This window comes from Macaca fascicularis, chromosome 13 (genome assembly GCF_037993035.2).
Source record: "Macaca fascicularis isolate 582-1 chromosome 13, T2T-MFA8v1.1".
Taxonomy (NCBI): Eukaryota; Metazoa; Chordata; class Mammalia; order Primates; family Cercopithecidae; genus Macaca; species Macaca fascicularis.
In genome coordinates this window covers 88669973-88694100 of record NC_088387.1, presented here as the reverse complement: position 1 = coordinate 88694100, position 24128 = coordinate 88669973, and the positions used below count along the sequence as shown (strand labels likewise).

At 41.9% G+C, this 24128-nt stretch overlaps 1 protein-coding gene across 7 annotated transcripts in view; it reads left to right on the top strand.

The window, feature by feature from the left end:
* The window catches only part of RASGRP3 (RAS guanyl releasing protein 3), an 86782-nt gene that overhangs the window by 48329 nt on the left and 14325 nt on the right, over window positions 1-24128 (top strand). For 4 of the 7 annotated variants that reach the window (XM_065527193.2, XM_074011974.1, XM_074011977.1 and 1 more), the window contains 4 exons: window positions 2199-2474; window positions 8979-9056; window positions 14147-14260; window positions 18442-18557. In XM_065527193.2, the coding sequence (XP_065383265.1) occupies window positions 2199-2474; window positions 8979-9056; window positions 14147-14260; window positions 18442-18557 (584 nt within the window). Of the gene's footprint in view, window positions 1-2198; window positions 2475-8978; window positions 9057-14143; window positions 14261-18441; window positions 18558-24128 lie in introns of all 7 variants that reach the window. The other 3 variants (XM_065527192.2, XM_074011976.1, XM_015433800.4) reach the window with 1 other exon arrangement.

The window sequence follows — 24128 nt, the reverse complement described above, 5'->3', positions numbered from 1 at the left end:
ATTAGCTGGGCGAGGTGGCGGGCACCTGTAGTCCCAGCTCCTCGGGAGGCTGAGGCAGGATAAAGGCGTGAACCTGGAGGGCGGAGCTTGCAGTGAGCTGAGATCACACCACTGCACTCCAGCCTGGGCAACAGAGGGAGACTCTGTCTCAAAAAAACAAAAACAAAAACAAAAACAAAAGCCAACATATTCAACAGGTATCTGTTTGGTCCTACTATGTGATAGGCACTGTGATACACAAAGTAAATAAGACAGAAATAGTTCCTACCCTAACTCCTGAAATAAAGTCATTGAACGACTATTCATAACACTGTGTTGGGCACATCAAAAGAGAAAAGGGAAGACATAGGCCTTGTATACAAATCCTCAGATTTAGAACTGAATTGTCATGAAAAAAAAAATATGTGTATATATATATAAAAAAAAAGTGATCATTTTCCAAACTGAGATTTCTGCCGTATTTATTTTTATGTCATGATAGTTCTCTTTTTCTTCTTGAGCAAAAAGGAGCATTTCATCCTTATGAAAAGATTGTCACGTAAGAGTGCACTTGGTTATTTCAATATGGACACTTTTAGCTGTGAGTTTAAAAGAAAAAGAAAAAAACTTCTACAGCAATTAAACAATCAGGAAATGTATTGTCCATCAGGCGTGGTGGCTCACACCTGCAATCTCAGTACTTTGGGAGGTGGAGGTGGGAGGATTGCTTGAGGCCAGGAGTTTGACATCAGCCTGGGTAACATAACTGGATCCTGTCTCTACAAAAAAAAAAAAAAAAAAATTAGCCAGGTGTGGCAGTGTGTGCCTGTAGTCCCAACTATCTGGGAGGCTGAGGTGGAATGATGGTTTGAGCCCAGGAGTTTGAGGCTGCAGTGAGCCAGGATCATACCACTGCACTCCACCCTGGGGGACATACCTGGAAGTCCAGAGACAGAGCAGGCATGGTCTGATCAGACCTCTGACTCAGGGTCTCTGCCTGCCTCTGAGTATTAGAGAGTTTTGTTTTTTTGTTTGTTTCATCAAACTGGTTTTTCTCCTAATTGGGCTGTCTGTAGCAACCGAAAAATTATGTTCCCTTGTTCATGAGAGCTGAAGATAGGGAAGACTTCTCACTTCAACTCTTCACGCATAGAATTAAAGATCTTTTGAGCCAACTCAGGTCTTAAGCCCATCCCTGGACCAATAACAGTTGCCAGAGGAATACGACGTACTGATTGGCTTAACCCTGGGTTCCTGAACTGGTCACAAACTAGAGGGATGCAATTACTCTGATGATAAATCAGAACCCATTCTTGGTCCTGGAAATGGAAACAGCTCTGCCTGAGTCACAAGGGCTGCTTTGGGAGAGAGTAGACTAATTAAAATCGGGGTCTACTAGAAAGACCATGCCTGGTTACTGTGAAGCAACCAACAATAACTTGTCCACATAAACAAGAGGAAGTAGTAAACGACAGAAGTACTGTTGTTTGACCTCAAACTCTGTACTCATTCCAAGTATAATGGAACGTATTAGGTAATAAGTATTTCATTTTCTTTTAGCTTTGTACCAAATCTCAAGTAAAAAACAAAAACAAATTTTAAATGTTGTGAAGAATAAGAATCTGATAGAAGCTTATAGAGGCTTGGAGAACTACCAGTGTATCTTTTAAAATTATTTATTGGAACTTCTCTTACTTATAGAGAAAGAAACCGAGGCCTAAAGAAGTGAAGTGACTTGTTCAAGGTCACCCTTCTAGTTAGGCAGAATATAGAACCACAGCTATCTCATAACGCATTGCAACTTTCCCTACCCCACAGTGTCCCAGATTAACCTCAAGTAATATCTGGAATGCAACTTTCTTGGAACAACTAAAAAATTTTAATATTCGACATGCTTGCATTTGTGGACAGTAATATTTTCATAAACTCCCACTTAAGAATACATGATGCCATTTAATATCCCAACATCTCTAGTAGGTAGGCAGATGTGTAGGCTATTTCCGTTTTATAGCAAAATGGAACCGGCTGCTCAATGTGTAGCCAGGCCCAGTACGTTTTCTAACTTTCTTTTTCCTGATTAATATTTCCCTGTAGCAACATTGGTGCAAGTGATACTTTTCTCAGTAGCTGAGGAATTTCCTAGCCACACATTGCAGGGCCTGGGGGTGTGCAGAAGGGAAAAAGCTGTTTGAAAATTCTACTTTTCCATCTGTTCCCAGAACTGGAATGAAATGACAGAGTTGGTCTCCTCCAACGGTAATTACTGCAATTACCGCAAGGCCTTTGCCGACTGTGATGGCTTCAAAATCCCCATCCTTGGAGTACACTTGAAAGACTTGATAGCAGTCCATGTCATTTTCCCAGACTGGACGGAGGAGAACAAAGTGAACATTGTGAAAATGCACCAGCTCTCCGTTACCCTGAGTGAACTAGTCTCCCTGCAGAATGCCTCTCACCACCTAGAACCCAACATGGATTTGATCAACCTGCTCACGGTGAGTTCCAAGGAGCCAAGTTTGGGCTCTGTAACTCTTCTGCACCTTTCTTTCCAGGAGTCATAGGAAGATGTGTGCCAGCAATTCATTCTGGAGGAAAATTGGTTTCAGAGTCAATAGATGAGAGGAAATCTCATAGGACAAGGGAAAAGGAACCTTGATTAGTATTTTCCATAACCAGCAAATCTTGGGGCAAAGAAATCTACCTTTGTTTAGAGGGGCCCAGTCTCTGCCGTATGACTCCACTTCTGGAGTTTTTAGAGAAGCTCCTCCAGACTCCGTCTCAGCCCTCGCTCTCCTTCACCACATTCGTCCAACTCATCACATCCTTCTATATGTCCTCCGGTCATCCGCTCCTCTTTATCCTCACTGCACTGCTTTAGCTGAAGCCTGGAGTAATGCAAGGACCTTCTCTGTGATCCCCCTCTTCCCATTACGAACCTCCCAAACCTCCAGGATGTAGTTTACAGACTGGCATTCAAGGTTCTTGAAGACTCAGTCTCCAACCATCAGCCCAGCCTTCTTTGCCATCACCCTCTCCCACCAGCCTTTGAGAAATACGGAACTTCTTGTACTTTGCACTCCACGAAATGCTGCCTTCTGCTTTCTGGCCTTTGCACTTTCTGGGAGAATCCTATCCCTACCCATCCATATGGCGAGTTCAAATTCAAAAGCCTGTCTTTCTGGAGCATTCTCTCTCCCCCTCCAAAGCAGTCATGCATCTGTCACATGTCACCCTGGCAATTTCTATTTTCCTTAACTATAGGAGGAGTCACTCTGAATTCAATTTTTTTCTGTTTACCTGCCTTACATATCATATCCCTCGCACCTCTCACAGTTCCTGGCATATTTAGGAACTCAATAAATGAACTGCATGCTGTATTTAGGAGTGATGTGGCTTAGGAAAAGAAGTTCACCTACCACTCATACTTTTTTGGCATTTGTGGCACACATGTTTAGCTGGTCTCCGCATCCTAGAACTTCTAGACACAACAGGTGTATAGAAGAGAACATTTCCCACTGGCTGCTTCTTTGTGGGAAGAAGAGGCATAACAAAATTCACTCGCCCTTCCTTAAACAAAAGTAAAGGTACAACTTCCCTGTTTGGGTTTATAACACTGTAGCATCTGAAACTCAGCTGCAATACTGAATTAACTGTTTTCCTTGTATGGCTGTGGAAAATGAAACCAATAGCTCCTCTTAATTTCTGAGAGCCTAAATCCCCTAGGTCTGCTGCATTTTCTGTCCTTGCAATAGTTTGCTGAGAATGATGGTTTCCAGCTTCATCCATGTCCCTACAAAGGACAGAACTCATCCTTTTTTATGGCTGCATAGTATTCCATGGTGTATATGAAGCACCTGCATTTATTAATGATTTGCCATGTAAATATGTTTCCATGAATGAGTGACCAGAGTTGCAGCCCCAATCAGACTGCAGACCCACAGCTGCAGGTGATGTCTGCAGACCCATCTCCGTGTGGAGCCTAGGCTTCCAGTGTCTGTGTCGAAGCTGTCCATGATGTCAAGCATAACTTCAGAGAGCAGGTGCCTACCCTTGGGCAATTTCTCATAGAGATAAAAGATACTAATGGGGTAGAGAAATTAATTTGAGTTATAAATGAAACAAGCAACATTACGACAAAGAGATATTTAGAGAAATATCGAAGGATTTTCAATAAAATTTCAGGAGTACAAATGAAAAAAATCTGAACTCTAGAAATAAAGGCTAAGAAAAAAATTCCTTTTTGCTGGGGAGGAATCTCTCTCTCTCTCTCATATTGAAGGAAAACTTAGAAGCCATCAAGCGCCGTATTTAGTAAATGCAGTGTTGGGCAGCATAGTGTAGTGGCAGAATCCTAGGTGGGAGACCTTGCTTTCAGCCTTCCCTCTGCAGTTGCTTGGCTTTTTCTCCTTGCTAAGAGCCTTGTCTTTGGCTTTTTTAAAATAAGTGTTTTATGCTCATTTGTGAGGTCTCTTCCAGCTCTAAACTTCTAGGATTCTAGATGTGAGAACCAGTGGAGTCTTGAGAATAAGGAACCAAGAGTCAACTTGATTCTGTAGTACCAGCCCGATAGCTCATCACGATAGCACAATCCTGCGTATGAGTCACCAAACTTCAAGCCGAGATCCTTTCTCTCCCCACACAGCCAAGAAGAAAGTTTAGTGCAGAGCAGTATACATTCATTCTTCCTGACTCCTGAGGAGTTAATCTCCTCAACATGAGGAACGAGGAGGCTTCTATCTTGTGGTCACTAGAGCGCAGTGGCCGTTTTATGAAGCACACACATATCTGGATTAGAATCATATGGCTGACCACAGCTGCCCCAATGCATGTGAAGGCGTCCACATGCCAGCATCGGAAGGGGTGATTCATTTTGCCCCAGGACTCTAAATTTTCACCTGAAGTGATTGTTTTCATCTAAATATGGCCCCAGCTGAGGTCGCCTGTATATGATGGACAGCCCTGGAGGACAGAAAAAGAGAAGCCTTAAGTTCATCAACAATTATGAAATGCCTACTCTGTGTGGTAGGCTGTAGGGCAGTGCTTTAACTTTCTGTAATAGTTGATTACAATTTTCACAGCACTTTTCACATACATTTCCTCAGTAAATTCTCACACACACCCTGCAATGCAGCCTGGGTAGGCTGCCCCGTCCTTTTATATAATATCACCCCTGCCCCGTCCTTTTTTTTTTTTTTTTTTTTTAAACAAAAGAAGAAACTGAGATTTACAAAGGACAGGGAGTAACCTTCTGCATCGCAGCCTGGGCCAGGTTCCCCTCAAATGGACATTTGCTCTCTCATGTGGGCACATTGCTGACATCTAATTTATTTCACATCTGTAAAAATTAATTAATACCGTTCTCTCCCCCTCTTCATGATGTGCAGTAAAGGAAGTAATTACAGGACAAAATCTATGAGGGTAGGAGCTTTGTTTGTCATTTTTATCATTGTATCCTTGGCCCCTTGAATACGGCACCAGGCATGTTGAGGGAAGGAGGACCACGCCACCAAACTGTTGGGATTCGTATTGTTCCTCTTTTCAGGGAATATCTGAAGAGGACATTTCCCTTACATCCCCATTCACGTAACCAGGAGTTTTACAAGCTGATGCTTCTGTTCCATGGGGTATGAAATAGTCTGAATCTTTTCATGGTATTTTTAGCCCTATCAGTTACTTTTTACCATTTTGAGTACATGCAAATAACTGGAAAGCCCCTGTATTTTTAATTTTAGTCTCATTTTTAAAAAAGAAGAAGAAGAATAAGAAGAGTTTCAAAAATGGTGAGTAGAGGCAGTCTGACGTCCAGGTGTGTTTTATTTTATGATAAACAGTCAAGCCAATGTAGATCCTACTGAAGACTGAATCTGCAACCAGCTTTGCTGAAAGGATAGGTTGGTAAATGCAACAACTTGAAACAGTGGATCGGAACATTTGTCAGAAAAAAACAGGCTCAAAATATGTTTGACAAAAGCAAATGTCCTTGAGATTCCATTGATGAGCAGCCCATATTATAAAAAAGGTGTGTAGAAAGTAGAACAGATCACTCTTTGGGCAGGTCCGTAAAGCCCGGAGGAGATCTGAGAGAGGAAGTAGAATCATGGCTGGGAAAGAAGAGATGCTAGGAGTAACCCCAAGTGGCAGCTTTACATTCATGGATAAGCACAGTGGCATTTGACTCGTGCATTGACTGGAAGCCAAACCCTGCATTTGTGACCTTCTAAACAAACTCTAGCTCATTTAATCTTCACCATAGTTCTTGGAGGCAGCTATTATTTATGATTCCCATTTCACAGATCAGGAGACTGAGACTCAAGAAGGTTAACTGCATGCCCAGGCTCGCACTACTAATAAGCAGAAAGCAAGTATTTGGAGACTACCAAAACATTTCCATTGCCGAGCCAGTTATCCATTTGACACATGGAAATACCCAAGGATGTTCTGTTTCTCTTGAAAGAGCATCTCCCCGCCTTAGTGTGTGGCTAATTTGGATTCTTGGTTGGCAGTGGTAGTGCTGCTGTCATCTCATCTCCAGCAGATGCTGGTGCCAGTGATCACAGGACTTGGAAGCTGAGTCAGGAGGAAGGGAACATACTCCTCCAAGTCTGCACTAACTCCTGATAACAAGGAATTCAGAAGGAAGGAGTCACTCGGTTTTCTCTCTTTATGTAACCTTCACAGTACGAGGCTGCAAGCTGGGACAGGGGATACAGAGGTGCAAAAGACAGATGTGCTGTCCATTTTCATGAGACTGAGAGCCTGGTGCAGTTGTCTGTTGTGGGAATTACAAAATAGTAGACAACTGCCCACGGCTGATGTATTTTATTTGGTCCATATGGAATCATAAAATTTTGTTGTTAGTTAGTTCCCAGTGTTTAAAAATTGGGATAGTTTATCTAAAACTCCAGATTTCTGGCTTCTCTGAACAAATCAGAAGATTTGGCAACTCAAGGTCCAATGTTAGGCTGACAGCAATTTGTCATTGCTGAGTAGCGATGTTCATCACAAACCACACCTCTCCCTGTGACTTCCCTAATGGAGAGCGGTGTTGGGTCCCATTTATCATCATAATTTTTTTTTAAATTGTGGCGCTAAGAGGAAAGATCCCTAAATAAATTACATCTGCAAAGACTGTTTTCCAAATAAGACGTTGTGGTACCAGTGTCTCTATCAAAATGTACCTTTCACACATCCTACTCGACTCTTTTATATAATGGAATGGCTCCCAAAGGCATTTGTTTGTGACATGTCGAGGTTTCCTTTCCTGTAACAAGGCAGAGCCCGGGAGGTAGGAGTGATTGCTGTTCAGGGGAAGGTGAATACCATGTCTCTTTTTTGTAAGCAGGATTGTCATGATCTTGACATGATACTGGGGAAATTTCACAGTTAAATCAGTTTTATTTTGTTTAGAAAAAAAACTTCGTGACAAAGTGCAGGTAAAAGAAACGTGACCTGATTATGAAGTCCTTAATTTAAATGTTACATTCAAGCAGCTGCTAGAACAGTGACTATAACAGTCCCTGGCACATAGTAGATTACTGATAAATATTTGTTGAGTGAATGATTTGAAAATGAAATTTTATAATGCCAACTTCTTTTTTAAAGGAAATAGAACAGGAAAAGGAATCTTTGAAAACATCTTCACCTCTGAGTTTTCTCTGGCTTCCTCCTTCTTTCTTTTCCCCCTCACTCCACTCTCATACACACATTAGATAAAATATGTTAAAGAACAGTTTTCATTCCTACATGGTCAAAGAAGGCAGCCAGCACTGGTTATGTTCATGGCCGGGGAAGTGATGTGATCCATGGAGTGTTCTAGCTTTAAAGGAGTAGGTGGGAATTGTTCAGGCTTATTTTAACCTCATGACTTCTGTTTCAGGTGAGTGAGAATATGCATTGTAGGGCTTTACAGAGTTTATCCACGTTCTCCAATCTGGATCTGTGTTGTCCTTGCCTACAATGATCTTCCTCTCTCTTTTGTCTAGATTCCGTCCCAGTCCCCCTGGTTAAGTTCCGGTTCACAAGGACCTCCATGAATCCATCCTGATCATTTCCGTCTCCAGTGGCCCCTATGCATAATAATAATATAACAAATAGCAAATACGATAATAACACAGTAACATTAACACTACAAAATAACACTTCTTTAGATTTTACTGTGTACCAGGTCCTGTGTGAAATACTTTACATGCGTTATTTCATTTTTGGTCTTGATACAAATCCAACTCAGTAGGGACTTTTATGATCATTTCCATTTTCCAGATGTGGTAACTGAGTGTGAGAGAGGAAATTACTTGCTAAAGGTTACACAGCTAGCTAGTGGCAGGCTCCATGCTTGAACCCAGCCCTGCCTGACTACATAGCCTCTGCCCTCATGTATTTACTATGCTACCTCCCTGATTTCTGACCGGTTCCTGGAGCACTTAAAGTGGAGCAACTACTTCACACTCAGCATGTGCTGCCTTTTATTGCTATGAATACACCTTTTTAGGTTCAGGCCCTATTTATTCAAATAAATTATCAGGCGCTTGGGGGCAAGGAATGATTTTATATCAGCTTGCCTCACTAGGACTTAGCACAATGCTCTCAAATAATAGGAGCCTAGTTAACTGCTCCTTTATTTCCACAGTTCTTTAATCAAACCTCAAAGGCAGCATTTATTACATTTACAACTCTTATTGTTTGCATCTGTCCCTGCTTCCAGCCTGGAAACATCAGGTAGCCCTCATCTGTGACTCAGCACTGAGCACCTGGGAGCTGCTCAGTAAATATTGCTGAGGAATTGAGTTGATGGTTCTTGTCGATACTGATGATTAACCAGGATTAACGTTTTCTCTTTTAAAGTTCATTTTCCATCTCTGCATGCCGTCTTTTTATTGTTCTGCATTTACTCAAATTCCTGTATTAGACAGTGAACTTAAACATTCAACTTGAACAAAAATTCAGCAACGTAAATAAATAAATGTAATCCAACATATTTATCTGTTTTAATTTTGTTGTAGCTTTCCCTCGACCTCTATCACACTGAAGATGATATTTACAAACTGTCACTGGTGCTGGAGCCTAGAAATTCTAAATCGGTAGGTATTATTTTCTCTCTAAGGATCAGTGCCACTCACTATTTTTTGTCATTTATAGTAATTGGCTATTACAATGTTGCTTTATGTTCTAAAATGGAAGAATTTTAAAAATTGGTATTATTCTTTTTTTTTTTTTTTTTTTTTTTTGAGGCGTAGTCTTGCACTATCACCTGGGCTGGAATGCAATGGTGCAATCTCAGCTCACTGAAACCTCCGTCTCCTGGGTTCACGTGATTCTTCTGCTTTAGACTGCCGAGTAGCTAGGATTACAGGCACACACTGCCATGCCTGGCAATTTTTAAAATTTTTTTATTTTTAGTAGAGACGGGGTTTCACTATGTTGGCCCAGGCTGGTCTCAAACTCCTGACTTCGTGATCCGCCCGCCGTGGCCTCCCAAAGTGCTAGGATCACAGGCGTGAGCGACTGCGCCCGGCCATTATTCCCATTTTATCAATGGGACAGCTTAGCCCTGACAGTTTGAGAATTATATCTTCATACCAGAGGCTAATAAAGAGGAAGAACATCATTCTCATTACTCTGTTTTATAATTGATCTTCTATTTGTTGTGTTCCTGCTAAGAACTCAGTACACCTAGGACCAAAAAGAAAGGAAAAGAATAGTAACTCATCTTAATGTTAAAGATCATTTAGACTGTTTCAAGCTTTAAAAAAGCTCCATTCAACATAAAATTAGATTTAAAATTTTAAGTATCTTGATCATAATTTACAAATTTCTCTACTAACCATTGATTCAACTCAGAATTTGGATGTCACATTGGATAGTGTCTCACTTAGTAGATGGCAAACTCTTAGTGAATAAACTTTATATAATGAGATTGAAGAAATTGCATTATTGAATATACACCACTCATTGGTTTTAGTGGATGCATTATATTTTAGCTATGCTTTGCACTAATACAAAATGCCTGGATGAGTTTAAAATTTATAATGAGGTTGGCCGGGCACGGTGCTCACGCCTGCAATCCCAGCACTTTGGGAGGCCAAGGCGGGCGGATCCTAAGGTCAGAAGATTGAGACCATCCTGGCTAACACGGTGAAACCCTGTCTCTACTAAAAATACAAAAAATTAGCCGGGCGTGGTGGCGGGCGCCTGTAGTCCCAGCTACTCTGGAGGCTGAGGCAGGAGAATGGCGTGAACCTGGGAGTCAGAGTTTGCAGTGAACCGAGTTGGCGCCACTGCACTCCAGCCTGGGTGACAGAGCAAGACTCTGTCTCAAAAAAAACCAAACCAAAACAAAACAAAACAGAAACATTTATAGTGAGGTTGAGGCTCGCATGTTGAAGATAAAATGCCTATGCCTGCTTCTTATAATCACATCTTGAGATCAGTTCTCTTATAAAGATCTCACCCTTACCAGCTGAACTCTATAACATAGTCACTATGCCCCCCTAGGTTTATTAATACCTCCTGTGATTCTGAACCATCAGACCGAAGAGACAAAATGGCAGTGAGAGCCGTTCTCTGGCCCCGGCAGGACATGCACTTGAGTCTGAGTCAGTTGAGCTGGTAGCATCTGTTCTTAAAATAGTGCATGTGGTTCCATGAGCACGTTCTCCTTCCTGCCAGTCTCAGGAGGCTCGTCTCCTGGAAATACTGCAGAACAGAGCCATGCGGGATGATGTGGCACATGCAATGGTAGGAGTGAGGACCCAGACTCTTTAAAGCTAGCAAGACTAAGGAAGCTAGCAAGAAAGCCAAAGCTTTTGAAAACCAAAAAGGAATTTGTAAGCCCCTCCCTAATTCTGTAGTTTTGTCATGATGAACCTGGCCACAGTGTGTTAAGCCCTGTTGTATGTGTGCATACAGAATTTCCACCTCTTGGCGCCAATTAGGCACCAGAATTGCTTCCAGCTGTTGAATGCCTGGCAGGGCATCATACACAGTTTATCTTATTAACTCTGTTAAGAAAACTAGGTCTGGGCCAGGAGCAGTGGCTCATGCCTGTAATCCCAGCACTTTGGGAGGCCGAGGCAGGCAGATCACTTGAGGTCAGGAGTTTGAGACCAGCCTGGCCAACAGGGTGAACCTTGTCTCTACTAAAAATACAAAAATTAGCCGGGCCTGCTGGCACGTGTCTGTAGTTCCAGCTACTTAGGAGGCGGAGGCAGGAGGATCACTGGAACCCAGGAGGCAGAGGTTGCATTGAGCTGAGATCATGCCACTGCACTCCAGGCTGGGCAACAGAGCAAGACTCCATCTCAGAGGGAGGGAGTGGGAGGGAGGGAGGGAGGGAGGAAAGAAAGAAAGAGAGAAAGAGAGAAAGAGAGAAAGAGAGAAAGGGAGGAAGAGAGGAAGGGAGGAAGGGAGGAAGGGAGGAAGGGAGGAAGGAAACTAGGTAACTAGGTCTGGTGAGAGTAGGTATCTCACTCAGATCAAACAGCTGCTAAGTTGGAGAGCTGGGATTCAGTGCCAGGCCTGTCTTCCATCCTAGTTCTGCTTCTACCATCCCTCATTCAGGAACAGCATAGGAATGGCCATTTTAGCACATTTGTCTGCCTTGTGTGCCTTTAGTTTTACTTTAGTTTATTTTCAGGATCATTTTTTTCCAATTTTAGGAGATTTTTCCATCAAACATACAAAAGTCTTTTTATTTGTTGTAAGAGCAAAAGCTTTCAAAAGTCCCTTCCAAGTGCTAAAATCCTATGAATCTAAACACAAGACATTTCCCAGTCTTTCCATCTCTTCTCTAAGTGGAGTGTCAGCCTATTTGACATGTCCTGATGAGATGGGAGAGTTCCCTGGATCCCTTCACTGAGACTTGTGACAGGGGTGTGGCCACATTCAAACCCCTTGCGGGAGGGGGAACATGCAGACAAGCGGGTGCCGCATGGGGGCCGGGGAGAGTGCTTTTGGGCTCTGGCCCCAAGACAGCATTTAGAGGTGTGTTACAGTTAATGCTCTTTTAGCAGTTGCTGTCCATGGATAGCTAAGTGTTAGCCAGCTCAGTGGAGAGTCAGGGTGACAGGCTTTTACACCCAACCTTCTTGGTACCTGGGTCCTTGTCTGGCATCCAAGAAGAATCAGGTCACATGGACTTGAAGGATGGTGAATGCAGAGGTTTCATTGAATGATAGAGGTGGCTCTTAGTAGGATGGGGAGCTGGAAAGGGGATGGAGTGGGAAAATAATTGTATTAGCGTTCTCTTAGAGGGACAGGACTAACAGGATATATATATATATATATATATATATATATATATATATATTTTCCTGTGCTGATCAGTAGTGGGATGGTGCTTATTAATAACCACTGCACTCCAGCCTGGGCAACATAGTGAGACCCTGTCTCTAAAATACACACACACACACACACACACACATATATATATCTACAAATGTAATTTTTTTTTGAAATGGAGTCTTGCTCTGTCTCCAAGGCTGGAGTGCAGTGGCATAATCTCAGCTCACTGCAACTCCACCTTACTGGCTCAAGCAATTCTCCTGCCTCAGCCTCCCAAGTAGCTTGGACTATAGGCACGTGCCACCATACCCAGCTAAGTTTTTTGTATCTTTAGTAGAGAGGGGGTTTCACCATGTTGGCCTGGTTGGTCTTGAACTCCTGACCTCAGGTGATCCACCTGCCTTTGCCTCCCAAAGTGCTGGGATTACAGGCATGAGCCACTGTGCCCAGCCTCTATAAATATAAATTAAAGAGAAAGGATAGAAAAAAAAATAGGTTTGCATGTGTGCACCAGCAAAAATGTTGACATTGTATGAAGCTTTCAGGAAGAGGAGATAAAGTGAACACCAGTCTTGGCTGGTCTCCTAAAAGGATTGTGTTCTCTGCTTGTGTTGTCCAAGTATGTTATGCATTATGCTACCATCTTCCTCACAGTTTTATGTGCAAATGTCTTGTGAGAATGCAGAAAAATCTGTGGAGAAAGCGAGTTCACCAAAGACGGCCAGAGAGACCTAATGATTGGCAGAACAGTCAGAAGCGCTTAAGCGTGTTGAGCAAGGTGCAGACGTGAGGACATAAACCTGGCCACCCACTGGTACCCATTTGCTGCATGCACCATAACTGATCACTAAGTATTAGAGAATTAGATAACTGGTGTTTTTATATCCTGTATTACACAAAAATCTATGATGGATTGTTATATACATAAGTTTTAGTGATATTTGGAGAACTTGGATAGGATTTTTGGACGGACTGGGAGTGCACTGCTTTTTCCCATTTAAAATAATAGAATTTAGGCTGGGTGTGGTGACTCACACCTGTAATCCCAGCACTTTGGGAGGCCAAGGCAGCTGGATCACCTGAGGTCAGGAGTTTGAGACCAGCCTGGCCAACATGGTGGAACCCCATCCCTAATAAAAATACAAAAATTAGCTGGGCTTGGTGGTGGATGCCTGTAATACCAGCTACTCAGGAGGCTGAGGCACAAGAATCGCTTGAACTTGGGAGGCAGAGATTTCAGTGAGCCGAGATCTTGCCACTGCACTCCGGCCAGGGTGACAGAGAGAGACTCTGTCTCAAAAAAACAAAAAAAAGTAAATAAAAAATAAAAAGAAAATAATAGAATTTAAGTTGCTGTTAAACAAAAGGCAGTATCTAAACATGTATTTAGTTACAGATTAGATTCCATCAACATAAGATGCTTGTTTTATAAGCATTTAAGAGATACATACATGTAAGTTTCTACTGGTATTATGAATATACAAAACTTATTCATTCTTCTCAGTGTCCCTGGTCCTCCTAGTTGCTCAAGGCCCCAGTTAATGTTGAAAAATATGGCCAGGTGTGGTAGCTCACGCCTATAATCCCTGCACTTTGGGAGGCCTAAGCCGGAGAATTACTTGAGCCCAGGAGTTGGAGACCAGCCTGTGCAACATGGTGAAACCCCATTTGTACTAAAAATACAAAAATTAGCTGGGTGTGGTGACACACACCTGTGGTCCTAGATACTTGGTAGGCTGAGGTGGAAGGATGGCTTGAGCCTGGGAGGCAGAAGTTGCAGTGAACTGAAATGATGCCACTGCACTCCAGCCTGGGTGACAGAGCCAGACTCTGTCTCAAAATAATAATAATAATAAAGTTGAAAAATATGTGTGTTTTTTGTCAGCAGCCTACCTCCCCTACAACACCCAACAAGCCTGTGGTGCCCCTCGAGTGGGCATTAGGGGTGATGCCAAAGCCAGACCCCACGGTCATCAACAAGCACATAAGGAAATTAGTTGAGGTAAGTGGTTGAGGGAGAATAAAGAGAGGGCACTTGAAGACCCTTTCCCTTTCCAGAATATTCCGCGATTGTCCACGAATCTGATGGAATCTATGAAAACAACCCTCTGGCAGGTAGGAACAATTTAGCAGGCACTTAGTGCTACCTGGCATTGGGCCCTGGGGAGAATCGATCAGGAAGGCCCTTTTCCCTTTGTTGTCAGTCTACTCTCTCTTGCCCAGATACTCTCAGCTACTCCCAGCAATTCTCTTTCCCAGGCATTTGCCACCTCTGTCATTGTCAGCAGCTCAAGGGATTGGGGATTAGAATCACCCATGAAAAACCCACATAGGTCCCACTAAGATGCCCAATAAATTGATTACCCAAGGGCAGGAAAGAAATCCTGTAAGTTGGATAGTTTCTCCTTTTGTATAGTTTTGGAATTTTATGACACAGCAGCCCGATGTAATTGAGATTAGAAAAATCACCTAATGTAGGACAAGGCTCTGTCAGAGTTTTCCATGTAGAAAAAAGAGTAGAAGTGCCAATGTGGGGAACACAGAAACATCTAGGGTACAGGAAACTGTGATCCCGAATTAAATGTCGACTTTAATGGATTGGTAGGTACATCTGCTGGTGCAACAGAATTGAGTCTTTGGGACAGAATGTGCTTTTTTCTGGGAGAAGATGTTTAAAGAAAAAGAAAGAATGTCTTACATCTTGGATAATTTAGGGAACTAGGAGGTGCTGAAAGAAAAATTTTGTGGAACGTGTGAGGCAGGAAGGAAAAGGGTGGTGCCAAGAGGAGTATTAGTGAGGGAAGGTCTGAGAAGGAGATAAGGTCCAATGGAGCCTATGGTAGTAACAGATCCAGCTTAGAGCTGGGGAAGGTGAGAAAAGGATCCAGGGGCCCCCAGGGAGTTGCAGCTCAGGAATGTCTGAAGCCAGGAAACGGAAGACAGAGCTGTTCCCTCTCCCAGTCTCATTCTACATACTGACTTCCTCTGCTCTCTCTCTCTCTCTCTGTCTCATTCTGTCTTCCTTACCTACTCTCTCTTCCTTATTCTCCAAATTCCTTACCATTGGTTCAATCAAACAAAAGACCTGGATTTTATGATGAATTTTACTCCACAAAAAATCTACTTGCAGTATAAATATGGATGTTAAACTATAAATAGTAGGCATTCCAAAATAGTTAACTTTTAAGCTATTTTTATTATAGCTAAGTAATGATACTGGGATTTTAAAAATAAAAAGGTAATGTTTTCTGATTTTGCACAATTCTGTTACCTATGAAAAAGCTTGAGATGGGCTCATTTGAGTCATATTTTTAATTAACTCATTCATTTATACCTAACTACTTCCCAAAATACTCCTGAAGCAACTTGCAACACAGGGCAATATAGATAGACAGAACAGACAGAAACTACTGGGAAAAGGAGAGAGATTAATTAAAACTGGAATCAAAATCAAATATAAATTTGTGTACATGTGTTTGCAGAAAGAACTTACAAAAGTTTTTGAAAACCTAATTTTGCAGAGGGCAATGGGAAACTTTTTTGTTCTTTTCTGATTATAAAGGAAGGTAGAATCATCAAGAATATTAAAGCATTACATAAATTATAGAAAATAAAAAGCTTTACTTTCAGGTCTTGGTAATTCTGTTCTCCAGGGATAACCACTGATAATTTGTAGATTATCTTATATGACTTTATTCTCTATCTCTATGTATATATAAACACAGATATACTACATACATATATACATGTATGTCTTATGCAACTTTCTTCGAGTTCTTTAGAACAGATTCCTAGAAGTGGAATTGCTGTGTCAGAGAGTAGGCACTTAAAATTCCTGATTGTCCTCCAGAAATATTGTGGCTATTTACATCACTAAATTGATACAAGAGTAACTATTGTCTCATACCCTAGAAGATGATCAATTACAGTATTTTAAGATTTTATTTTCATTTATATTTCTGTAATGATTAGCAGAGCTGAATAACTTTCCATGGATGTATTGACTATTTGTATTTTTATTTGGTGATTGCCTGTTTGACTTTTGTGTCTTTGCTTTCGCGTATGCTGCAAATAACTTGCTCTGTTTGACATTTATCTTAAAATTTGTTAATTGAGCTTTTTTGGTTCAAATTTTTTGCATTTCATTAAATAAAATATTTTTCTTTATGGCTTCTGACATTGATGTCATGCTAAGAAAGCCCTTTTTCACACAAAGATTATGAAATGTGAAAAATATTTTCATCTATTTATCTTTGGCGTTTTACAGCTTTGGGTTTTTTTGCATTAAACTATGTAATACACTAGTGCGGAGGCTCATGCCTATAATCCCAGCACTTTGGGAGGCTGATGCAGGAGGATGGCTTGATTCCAGGAGTTTGAGGCTGCAGTGAGCTATGATCATGCCACTGCACTGCAGCCTGGGCAACAGAGTGAGATCCTGTCTCTAAAAAGATAAATAAATAAATAATATATAATACATCTAGAATTTAGTTTGGAGGTAATTTATTTTGTAAGATTATTAGTCATTTAACTCAGTAGCGGTTATTGGATAATCCATAATTTCTCTGTGGATTTTAAAAGACACTTTTTGATATTTTAAATTCCCATATATACATGGGTTTGTTTCTGGACTCCACTCTCCATGGTAATTTGTATCATGTTGTTTTGATTAGTGTAGCTGTGTAGAATATTTGATTTCTGAAAGGGCATGTTCCGCCTCATTACTCTTCATTTAAAATAATTTTTAGCCTGTTTTCAATGTAACCACTTTGATTTGAACCTTATAATCAATTTGTTCATTTAAAACAAATCCCTACTGGGATTTTGACAGGAATTGCCTTAAATGTACAGTTTATTTTTTGAGATAACACCTTAAAACTTTATTTTCTATTGTCGTGGTATTGGAATTTATAAATTCACTAAGCCAATTTCTACTCAACCCTGAGGTTTCAGTTTAAACCTTGCTTTTCCCAGGAAACCTTTCTTAATATACCTCCTCTTTCCCCACTACCAATAGCACTCTGTTTTTATTTATTTATTTACCGAGACGGAGTTTTGCTACTGTTGCCCAGGCTGGAGTGCAATGGTGCCATCTCAGCTCTCTGCAACCTCCTCCTCCCAGGTTCAAGCGATTCTCGTACCTCTGCCCCCTGAGTAGCTGGGATTGCAGGCGTTATGCCACCGTACCTGGCTAATTTTTTTCTTTTCTTTTATTTTATTTTTAGTAGAGACGGGGTTTTCATCATGTTGGTCAGGGTGGTCTTGAATTCTGACCTCGGGTGATCCACCCACTTCGGCCTCCTAAAGTGCTGGGATTACAGGTGTGAACCACCGTGCCCAGCCCAAGTTTTACTTATTTATTTATTTTATTTATTTATTTTATTTATTTTTTTTTGAGACGGAGTCTCGCTCTGTCGCCCAGGCTGGAGTGCAGTGGCGCGATCTCGGCTCACTGCAAGCTCCGCCTCCCGGCTTCACGCCATTCTCCTGCCTCAGCCTCCCGAGTAGCTGGGACTACAGGCGCCCACAACCGCGCCCGGCTAATTGTTTGTATTTTTAGTAGAGACGGGGTTTCACCGTGGTCTCGATCTCCTGACCTTGTGATCCGCCTGCCTCGGCCTCCCAAAGTGCTGGGATTACAGGCGTGAGCCACCGCGCCCGGCCCAAGTTTTATTTTTAATTTTATTTTAAATTCATTTTTTGGGGATGATGCCTTACTCTATTGCCCAGGCTAGAGTGCAGTGGTGTGATCTTGGCTCGTTGTAACTTCGAACTCCTGGGCTAAGCAAGCCTCCTGCCTCAGCCTCACAAGTGGCTGGGACTATAGGCATGCACCACCATGCCCAGCTAATTAAAAAAAAAAAATTTGTAGCAATGAGGTCTCTCTATGTTGCTCAGGCTGGTCTCAAACTCTTGGGCTCAAGTGATCTTCCCACCTCTGCCTCCAGCTCCCAAAGTGCTGGGGTTACAGGTGTGAGCCACCACATCCAACCATTACTCTGTTTTTATCCTCAGCAAACTACTTGTCTCTTATGTTATAAAGGCTTCTTGACTTAGTTATCTTTCACTAGATTCTAAGCTCCTTGATAGAAAGGACCATATGCTGGTTATCATTGCTTTCACAATAACAAGTGCAGAGCCTGCCTCATAGTCATTCAATAAATACTGATCTTTCCTTTGCAGTCTGTATTTAGAAACTATGATCATGACCATGACGGGTACATTTCCCAAGAGGACTTTGAAAGTATAGCTGCCAATTTTCCCTTCTTGGATTCCTTCTGTGTGCTGGACAAAGATCAGTAAGTTTTAATTTTGTTTTATTTTACTGCAACTATCGTAAAGCAGAAAATTATTATCAGAGGAGAAAAGGGAAACTTGTAATTTACATCTTGACAGCTTCAACCCTAGTGCTTTGATGGGCCAGGTTTAATTCGTCACTGATTATTTTCTTGGTGTGTATGAACATGACCTGAATGGAATCACAGGGCAGACCGTGTTGTCAGTGTTGAGCACAAGTGCATATTTGTAAATTATCCAAGCACTCCACTTGCTATATTGCCTCTATTGCTTAGCTCTCAACCCCAAAAAATCTCCACCAAAAAAGAGTAGAGGAGAAATATAATTAGATCTAACCTGGGAGAATCTTTGGCATTAGTGGACCTGAAGGCAATCTTAAAACTCATGAGCATTAAAAAAAAAAAATTTGGCCAGGCATGGTGGCTCACGCCTGTAATCCCAGCAGTTTGGGAGGCTGAGGCAGGAAGATCACTTGAGGCCAGGAGTTCAAGACCAGCCTGGCCAACATGACGAAACTCTATCTCTACTAAAAATACAAAAATTCACTGGGCGTGGTGGCACAGGCCTATAATCCCAGCTACTTGGGTGGCTGAGGAGGGAGAATCGCTTGAGCCTGGGAGGCAGAGGTTGCAGTGAGCTGAGATAGCACCACTGTACCCCAGCCTGAGTGACTGAGCAAGACTTTGTCTCAAAAAAAAAACAAAAAACTTATTTATAGTCTTCATTAAAGCAGACGATAGCTGCAGATAGCCAAGAAGCATTCGTGCTTTTTCCTTTGATTGATCAAAGGTTGTCTTGATAAACGAAGAAAAAATATATTGCTTTTTAGTGTCAAATGATTCCTAAAAATTAAACCGCTTTAGAGACTAACATGCAACTCATTAAAAGAAAATAATGATTTGGAAAAAAAACTGCTGAGAAATCCTGGCATTAATAATTTGATTGTTAATTGTACAAGATTAGTTCCTAATTTAAAAATCACCTGTAAGGAAATGCTGGATTTTGTTTTGGTAAATGGGCAAATGAAATTACATTAAAATTCTCTAATATTTTTGCTGGTATGAGATTTTTTTTAAAAATGAAATCTGGGGCCAGGTGTGATACCTCACACCTGTAATGCCAGCATTTTGGGAGGCTGAGGTAGGAGGATCGTTTGAAGTTTCAGACCAGCCTGGGCAACATGGTGGGACCTTGTCTCTAGCCATTTTTTCTTAATTGAATTTAAGAAAATAAAATCTGTAATTCAACACACCAAGAAAAGCCTTGACACATTAACATAACTTAAAATCTTAAATTCATCTTCATTATATACCCAGAACAAAGAATACTTTTAAAATAAATTCTATTAGAAACATTAACTTCCTTCACAAAGTAAAATTTAAATTGCCTGCTAACTACCCACTTCTTTGCTTAGTTTGTAAATAGGACATTGACTTAAAATAACTTCCCAGTCTTCATTTCTTTTATCTGTTGGTTCTAGAGACAGAATTGAGATTGTCCTAGCAAATATCTGCATCTATCTCTCTCTATATATCATCATTATCTCTACTTACTGATATCTATAGAATTGTTTTCTATGAATGAAGGTTTGAACTATTCATATCTTGCTTACATGACACTAAAGTTTTGAGTGGTTAATACTGGAAAGTCTCAAAAAGATGTTTTCTCTAAGGTACTGTTTTCCAAATGATGTTCCACAGAAGTAGCTATCAATTAGTACTTTTGAAAAAGGAACTAACTAGTCACATGTGAGAAACACAGGGTTAAATCTCATTAAATAGGTGTCTTTACTGTGTGACTTCCCAAAGCTTTTAATAGGCTAAAGTGTGTTACGTTGTGAGTCCCTAGGAGGGGAGATGGGCTAATGTACTGTTACACAAATTTACGTAGCAAATGATGTCATAAATTTGTGAGACAATGCATTAATAAATTTATTTATCTCATATATAATAAAGATTGTTTTTGGCATCTTCATTATGAAATCAGTGCCCATTCCTTTGAGTGGGCAAAAGACACAAATAGACACTTCTGTAAAGAAGACATACATGTGGACAATAAGCATATGAAAAAAAGCTCAATATCACTGATCATTAGAGAAATGCAAATCAAAACTACAGTGAGATATCATCCCATACCAGTCAGAATGGCTATTATTATTATTATTTTTTTTTTTTTGAGACAGAGTCTTGTTCTTTCACCCAAGCTGGAGTGCAGTGGCACAATCTCGGCTCATTGCAACCTCCGCCTCCTAGGTTCAGGTGATTCTCATTCCTCAGCCTCCTGAGTAGCTGGGATTACAGGCATGCGCCACCATGCCAGGCAATTTTTTTTTTTTTTTTTTTTTTTTTAAGTAGAGACGAGGTTCCATCATGTTGGCCAGACTAGTCCATGTTGGTCAGACTGGTCTCGAACTCCTGACCTCAGGTGATCCACCTGCCTTGGCCTCCCAAAGTTCTGGGATTCCAGGTGTGAGCCACTGTGCCCAGCCAGGAATGGCTATTATAAAGTCAAAAACTTGGCCGGGCACAGTGGCCCACACCTGTAATCCCAGCACTTTGGGAGGCTGAGGTGGGTGGATCATGAGGTCAGGGGATCAAGACCATCCTGGCTAACATGGTGAAACCCCGTCTCTACTAAAAATACAAAAAATTAGCCGGGCATGGTGACGGGGGCCTGTAGTCCCAGCTACTCGGGAGGCTGAGGCAAGAGAATGGCGTGAACCTGGGAGGCAGAGCTTGCAGTGAGCCAAGATCGCACCACTGCACTCCAGTCTGGATGACAGAGCAAGCCTCCATCTCAAAAAAAATTAAAAAATAAAAAAAGAAAGAAAGTAAAAAAATAACAGATGCTAGTGAGGTTGCAGAGGAAAGGGAACACTTACACACTGTTGGTGGGAGTGTAATTCATTCAACCATTGTGCAAAGCAGTATGGCGATTCCTCAAGTAGCTGAAAACAGAACTACACTTCAACCCAGCAATCTCATTACTGAGTATATACCCAGAGGAATAGAAATCATTCTGTAATAAAGACACAGGCATGTTAGTGTTCACTGAAGCACTATTCAAATATCAAAGTCATATAATCAACCTAAATACCCATCAATAATAGATTGAATAAAGAAAACGTGGTACATATACACCATGGACTATTACGCAGCCATAAAAAAGAATGAGATTGCCAGGCACAGTGGCTCACGCCTGTAATTCCAACACTTTGGGAGGCCGAGGCAGGTGGATCACCCGAGGTCGGGAGTTCGAGACCAGTCTGACCAACATGGAGAAACCCCATCTCTACTGAAAATACAAAAATTAGTCAGGCATGGTGGCACATGCTGGAGGCTGAGGCAGGAGAATCCCTTGAACCAGGGAGGCAGAGGTTGTGATGAGCCAAGATCGTGCCATTGCACTCCAGCCTGGGCAACAAGAGCGAATCTCTGTCTCAAAAAAAAAAAAAAGAACGAGATCATGTCTTTTGCAGGAACATGGATGGAAGTGGATGCTATTATCCCTAGCAAACTAATGCAGGAACAGAAAACCAAATACCACATGTTCTCACTCCTAAGCGGGAACTAAATGATGAGAACTCAAGAACACAAAGAAGGGAATAATAGACACTGGTGCCTCCTTGATGGTGGATGGATGGTCAGAGGAGCAGAAAAAATAACTGTTGGGTGCTAGGCTGTGCCATAATTTCCCAGTAGGCTTGAGAATTTAGAATCCTTTTTTTTTTAACCTCCTACGCAAAATAACTTTAATAATAATACTTATAATGTACAAAAATCAAAGTTATTTTGCATAGGAGGTAAGAAAGGGATCTCAAATTCTCAAGCCTGGGGGAAAATTGTGGCACAGCAAACAGCAACAGGGAAGCCTGGGCAGGGAGTACAGGGAAGAGAGAGATGAAGTTGGACTTAGATCCGTTGATTGAGACAGAGAGTGGATTATCAGGAAGAGAGGTCTAGCAAGTTGTTGAAGATGTGGTGCAAAAATTCAGGACAACAGTCAGGGCTGGGGATGGAGATGAAGTCTTCAGCCCCACTGTAAGCTGGAGTCGCGATCTTGTGAGCAAACTCTGGTGGGAACGCTTAGAGGGAGGTGAGCTTGGGGCCTGAGGAATGAGCCTTCAGGGACTCCCCTCCTACATGCAGGCATTGAAAGGAGTCAGAGGGCCCTGCAGCGAGCTGGAGAAGGGGGAGCTGGAGAGGAAGGAGGAGAAGCGGGGTGGCATGCAATTCCAGGGTGCCTAAGGGGAGGGCGCCGAAAGAAGGAAACATGTCTCCGTGTTACCTCCTGCCAATGAGAAAAGGCCACTGAGGATGTTCTTGGTGACAGATTTGTAGGGTTAGAAACCCAAGTGGCATAAAGAGTACCTGGAGGAAATGATAAAAGAGCCTAATGATTTCTCTTTTTGAAAACCTCGGGAGTAAAAGAAGGAAGAGAGAAAAGACACCTGTTGGAGATGGTGGCAGGACTGAGAAAGGGGATTTTTCAGGTGGGAAAGTCCTGAGCATATTTGTGAACGGGAGAAGAAACGGAAAGAGACTGAGCATAACCTGGAAGGAGGAGAGTCCCGGGGAGGCTGGAGAGTGCTGGATGGGGCAACATTTCCTCTGAGAGAGGAGCCCCAAGAGAGGACAGAGGAGGTAGAAAAGAATTCTGAACTGGAAAGGAAAGGTGTGATCGCCAGCACATGCTAATGGACAAAAAGCAATATGGAGCTCACCTGTGTCAAGTGGATCCAATTATTATTATTATTTTATTTATTTATTTATTTTTTTTTTTGAGAAAGAGTCTCGCTCTATTGCCCAGGCTGGAGTGCAGTGGTGTGATCTCAGCTCACTGCAATCTCTGCCTCCGTGCCTCAGTCTCCTGAGTTGCTGGGATTACAGGCACATGTCACCATGCCCACCTAATTTTTGTGTTTTTAGTAGAGACAGGGGTCTCACCATGTTGGTCAGGCTGGCCTTGAACTCCTGACCTCAAGTGATCCACCCACCTTGGCCCCCCAAAGTGCTAGGATTACCATTACCTCCCAAAGTGCCATGAGCCACCGCACCTGGCCAACTGGATCATTTTTGATAAACAAGAAGTCAGGGTATGTGGTGAGCAGGGGTAGGAAGGTGGGAAGAACCAGAGGTTTCTTCTGTGTGGAGTAGATCTGGAAGAATTGCTCCCAGCCAGTCACAGTGAATGGGCTATGAGCCACTAAGATGTGAGTGAAAATATCACCAAGGAGCCTGGACAGGGTCAAGCTGAATGAATTTGAGAATGGTCAGCTCAGTTATTACAGTTTTCTGCCTTTCTCCATCATCCTAATTCTCGCAACCTTACAGCTAGGCAAGGACTAGAAAGATGTCCTTCAGGAAGCTGCTTTTCATAATAAAGACTTTCTGTGTCGCAGTGCACAGGCCACATGTGTGCTTACATGAATATGCTCCTGCACACACACACATGCAGGGTGCACACATACACAATTTTCTGCTCACTGAAAAAGGCGTTGAACACCTGAAGATGCCTTTTGAGGTTCGCCCTTTCTCTGAGATGTAATAGAGAAGTGAATATTCCTCATCTGC